Genomic DNA, 5,906 nt, shown 5'->3' on the forward strand with positions numbered 1-5,906 from the left:
AGAGAAGTGTTTCTCTTTACACACAGAAAAACTCAGGGTGAATCTTTTAGGATGGATGTGTATTTCATTTTCCAGCCCCTTGGAAGATTCAGAAAGTTGGGCACTCTAGAAAAGGGAGTCTAAGTTTAGATTGAGAAACTCACTCCTATGAGACTGATCATTGTCGGTAGGTGGGCTTAGATTTGGGTGGAAATGGAGAATGTCTACTAGTTGCTTATTCTGAAACAAGGCAAGCCTGTAGTTGGAGACATACAATTGGAGATATCTAAGTTTCAGAATTTTGGTAATTTGAATCTGCAAAAAGTACCCCTCTATCCACTCATACGAATGAAGAGAAATTACCTTTTATTTCTCTCATGTTTATGGGCATCAGTGCCCTGAAGACAAAATGGAGGAGTAAAATTACAAATCTTCCAGTGTTTAGGACTTCATTCACTCAGTCACCCTATGTTAATTGAATATCTCTTTATGCCAGGCATTATCTCAGGCATTGGGGTACCATATGAAGAAGAGAACACACAGGGACACTAACTTCCTGGATTTTTGATCCTGAGGGTAAAACTGGACTTAAGTAAGTAGCACAAATTATAGTGGTGGTGAAAGAGGGGTAGTGAAAGTTAACATTAGAAGAACCAGCAAAGAACTGAAAGTTTGAGAAATCCTTATTGCACTGAAACCTCTAGGATGATCAGGACTTAATGATAGATAGGGTGGGAGGTGATGAGAGAGTGTTCCAGGCAGAATATCCATAGATGAGAATTAGGGGATCCTGATTGTTCTAAAGATGATAATATCACATTTGGTACAAACATAATAGCTACAGTTTCAGACTGATGATGTTGATGAATTGACAGATCATAGGGAGACAGTAGTGTCAGGCTGGAACTGATGGAGGGAATTCAAGCGACACAGGATGGCAGCTATAGGGTCCTCAGCTGGAGAGACCTGGGTCAACATGGACAACCAGTTGTGCAGTAGGAAGCTATTTGACACCAATATCAGCTCTCTTGGCCTTTCTCTCTTACAAAGCACAGGACACCAGTGCTAGCATTAAGAGTCACAAGAGTAAAGAACAATCCAGTCCTGCTGATATCAGTGTGTGACCTTTGGCCAGTTTACTCAGACTCTTTGAGCCTCAGCATCCACACTTAGCACAGGCGGTAGCAGTGCCTACTTCCAGTGTCACTGGAAACATTTAGGAAGTTCCTGGGTCAGGCTGCCTAGAAGAACTCACTGAAGTAAGTTCCCTCCCTTATATGCTGTCTACCCCATCATCTCCACTTGAACAGGAATGTTCTGTCAGGAACTCACTTTGCAGATAATGCTTTTTACTTGTAGTGAGTGTCTAGGCTCTGTTTCTGGACCAAAGCATTGTTTACTATCCTCTCCTCTTTCTGCTCCTCTCTGTCACTCATGGGGACAAATTGCTGACAGAAAGAGAACAAAGCCTCTTCTACACCCTTCTCTCCCCTGCTCATCTCTGCAGACTTACTGAGACTGCGCCTGGAGAAGTCCTCCCAGTGCATGAGTCTGTCCCTCCTTGACTACTGGCCTTAACTCTTCAATGGTCATTCAGTTTTCCTTCCTGCTCATTCATTGGTGGGATAAACATGGGAAGTAGCAATGCTGTGAAGGCTGTCCACTCCATCCTCCCTTTCACTTCAGGAATCTTCTCCCCAATCCAGAGATGCCATCCTTCCTCTGATAGGAACTGATGATGATAGGGGCTGCCTTCCCCCATCAAAGAAATGTAAACATATACAAGATAATAGAAATAGTGTGTGTTGTGGAATTAATAACCATGACATGTTGGAAAGTAACTGGGGTGTCAGTTTGTTTCTTTTCAATAAAGTAATCAAAAGATACCTCTCTGTGGAGAAGAATTTGAGTTGAGACTTAATAGTTTTATTAATCAGATTTTAATGACTCATTGTTTGCTTACATAACTGTATAATTTCGGGAGTACCATTTAACATTTTGACAAGTGCACATGATTCACTCACCACAGAGGTCCAGGGCCGACATGTTATCATTTTACTCCCTCTATCCTGCCTCTTCCCCTCTAATAATCATCATTTATCAGAATCTAAGAGTTACTTTTTTAAAAATATGAACATTCTTGAAGACATACTGCAATATTTCCCTATGAGACACTTAGTGAGTTCACTTCTGATGAAAAATCTTAAATTTTCAGATCTTTCTTCCTTCTGTTATCTCTTTAAATATTTCCACATCAAGAATGTGTCGTACTCCATCTCCTCTCTTGGAGGTGAGAACAATGATAAAACAACAAAGTACTAAATGAAGTAATTATACAAACAAAAAATACACCAATGCAGTAATTTAATCAAAATTGTATTATATCATGATTTCATATACTTTTGCTATATTTATACTTTTATTTGGGGAGGGTTGAAATTTTTATGTTATTAAATTCTTCCCACCTAAGAACATGGTAAGGCATGCTTTTCCACTATTCAAATCTTTGTAGATTTTCTTCAATAGAATCTTAATCATTTTCTTCGGAAGATCTTATGTTTTACTTGTTGCACTTATTCTTAAGTATTTAATAAGTTTTTAGTTGTCATTGACCTCAGTTTTTTTCTCTATCTAGTTCAAATTTATTGCTAAAATGGAGGGTATTATTAAATATATATGAGATTATAGTAGATATATATTATATATGTACGTATTTTTCCCTTCTCTAGCCCTCTTTATATAAATGATCTCTGTTTCCTTGGCACTTACATTGTTACTGGCACTTACTTGACACTCAGTAATATTTGTTGAATGAATTAATGTCATATTTTTACTGCTAGAAACGAAATCTCTTTTTGCCTTTTGGCAAAGTTCCTCTTTGCGGGAAGAAAGAAGCTTTGAATTTACCCCAAAAATGAGAGGGGCAATTAACTCGATGTGGTTAAACATAGAGTTGAGGTTTTAGTTTGATTCTATCAGTAAACTATGTGAATTTATCGAGTCATTATTATGTAGTTTGTCTAAACATTAATTTCCTCATATCTAAATGAAGGTAACTGAAGATAGCTGAAAAAGTAGAGAACCTGAATCAAAAATTTATAGGATTTTAATTAGAGATTTATGTTTATTCTATCAAAAATTACTTGAACTTTAGGATTACTAATGTTTTATTAACTAGCACTATACCAGGTCAGGGTTGGTACTTAAGATTATGGACTGGATGGATCAATCAATGAATGAATGAAAATTTTTGATTCCCTCGAGAGTGAAACTGGAGAAAAAGAAACCAAAAAAAAAAAAAAGAAAAAAGAAAAGAAGAGGAAGAAGAAGAATCTAAAATTAAGGAAATTTGGGAAAAATAAATCTTTTTGAATTATTTTAAAGTGTGTCTTCCATACTTACTAGTGCATCGCATTTAGTAGGTTACAAAAAATATTAAGTACATATAGGATGTGATCATACCAACACTTAAGGTCATTTATCCTTCTCTAGAGAATGTCACATTCATCAATCATTTAGCGTGAAATATATAGAGAGAATTTGGGTGCATCTCAATCAAATTCTTTCTCTGACTTTAAGGTCATGGAAGGAATAAACCAGAGCAGCAGCTTTGAGTTCCTACTCTGGGGACTGTCAGAGCGGCCAGAGCAGCAACACATTCTCTTCCTGGTGTTCCTGTGTATGTACTTGGTCACTGTGACTGGCAACCTGCTCATCATCCTGGCCATAGCCACTGACACTCGTCTTCACACACCCATGTATTACTTCCTTGCCAGCCTGTCCAGTGCAGACATCCTTTTCGTTTCCACCACTGTGCCCAAGGCCCTTGTGAACATCCAGACCCAGAGCAGGTCCATATCCTATGCGGGATGCATGACCCAGCTCTACTTCTTCTTGACCTTCGGGGACATGGACAGCTTTCTCTTGGCCACAATGGCCTATGACCGCTATGTGGCCATCTGCCACCCTCTCCACTATACGATGATCATGAGTGCCCGCCGTTGCACCCTCCTGATTACTGCCTGCTGGACCCTTACAAATCTTGTTGCCATGACCCACACCTTCCTCATATTCCGACTTACCTTTTGCTCCAAGGAAGTCATTCTTGACTTCTACTGTGATCTGGGTCCTCTGATGAAGGTGTCTTGCTCTGACACTAAGGTCAATGAGCTTGTGATGCTCTTTTTGGGAGGCACAGTCATTTTAGTCCCCTGTATACTCATCCTGATCTCTTATATCCGCATTATTACAGCCATTCTCAGGCTTCCCTCTGCCCAGGGGAGGCGCAAGGCCTTCTCTACTTGTGGGTCCCATGTTGCTGTTGTTGCCCTGTTTTTTGGAACGGTGATCAGGGCTTATCTGTGCCCCTCATCCTCTTCCTCGAACTCAGTAGAAAAGAATACAGCAGCTGCTGTGATGTACACAGTGGTGACTCCCCTGCTGAACCCCTTCATTTACAGCCTGCGGAACAAGGACATGAAGGGAGCTCTGGGGAGTCTTCTCAGGGGCAAAGTCTCCTTCTTGAGGGGCCAGTAACTTCTGCAGAGAAACTACAGGTGTCTTTTGTATCCTTCACTGAGGAACTTCAGGGAAATTTCTACCTCAGGTGCCTCATTTCTGAGTCCTAGATGTGCCTTATCAACATTCTCTGCCTGAATTCCAATGAGTTGAGAAGTGTTGAAAAATCAAGATTTTGCATCATGCTTTAATTTTACCTACTAAGAATTGCTTCTTTACTCATTCATTTTACTTATAACTTTTTACAAGGGGAAGTGTTTTTTCCAATATTCATCATTCCAAAAGTATGTGTAGTCTTTCATCTAGGTTATCAAAACTCGATCACTGAAGTTATTGAAAGTGAGTAGATGATGAAAATATTAGGAAGTAAGTTCAATATTGAATGAGAGAGTTTTCAAGTTTTAACTGTAAATATGTTAAATGCAAATATACTATAAGATTTTTTTTTCCTACAAAAATAGGAAATTAAATGCTTAAATGCTCTAGCCTGAGAGTTGTGAGTCAAAATTCTTTGCAGTCATTAACAAAACACTCAACAATATGGAATGATCTATGTTATTTTCTGTAAACATAAATAAATTGAAATTAAATAAATCTGGAAACTAGTATGTCCTTAATCTTCTTCCTTAGCTGCTAGAGTTATGACTGATTATGTAAGCAGTAAAGGAATTTTCTGTCTTCTCAGGATTCTTTTTGTTAAAACTTGTGACCTCTTGCCTCAGCCAAGACAGAATAAAATATAATTAGGGCTTACGATTTTTATTTCTTCAGTATAAAATTCACAATTCCATACCAAGACAAAGTGAATGAAAAATGATTGTGTGAAGTGGGGACATGGATCAAACTCATTAAAGAGCTTCATGAGGAAAGGATTCATGGATTAGTTACTAGGAGTCCAGACTCTAATGTAGTTGTTTCCATTTATTTTGTGTAAGTCCAACCTTTTCTTTGAGAAATGATGTTACAGATATTTGTCCTGCCTATATAACTGGACTTTGTGGGGAAAATATCTATGGTTTAGGTATTATGGTAGAGAAACTCCAACAAATCTAGTTTTAAAAAGTTGGATACTCAAGGAAGAAATCAAGGGAAAAAATTCCTTGAGACAAATGAAAATGGAATGTCAACATAACAATCTATGGATTGCAGCAAAAGCAGTTCTAAGCAAGAAGTTCACAGCAAACTAGGGACACCTCAAAAAAAAAAAAAAGAAAAAAGAAAAACAAGTAAAGTCGCTTAAAGGAACCAGAAAAAAAGAACAAATGAAGCCCAAAGTTAGTAGAAGGAAGGGAATACTAAAGATCAGAGCAGAAATAAATGAAAGTGATGGGAGAGATCACAGAAAATATCAATGAAAATGAGAGCTGTTTCTTTGAAAAAATAAACACAATTGATGAAGTTTTAGCTGG

General features: G+C 38.0%; 1 protein-coding gene across 1 annotated transcript; it reads left to right on the top strand.

Annotated features, from left to right (window-relative positions):
- Positions 1 to 3,561: 3,561 nt before the first annotated feature.
- On the top strand, positions 3,562 to 4,515 carry LOC311174633 (olfactory receptor 1P1-like; the record flags this gene model as incomplete). The annotated part of the gene is made up of 1 exon (XM_084239220.1): positions 3,562 to 4,515. One exon carries the CDS (start codon positions 3,562 to 3,564, stop codon positions 4,513 to 4,515), a length of 954 nt encoding a protein of 317 aa, XP_084095346.1.
- Between the last annotated feature and the right edge of the window lie 1,391 nt (positions 4,516 to 5,906).

This window comes from Talpa europaea, assembly GCF_964194135.1.
Source record: "Talpa europaea genome assembly, chromosome: 7".
NCBI classification, from domain to species: Eukaryota; Metazoa; Chordata; class Mammalia; order Eulipotyphla; family Talpidae; genus Talpa; species Talpa europaea.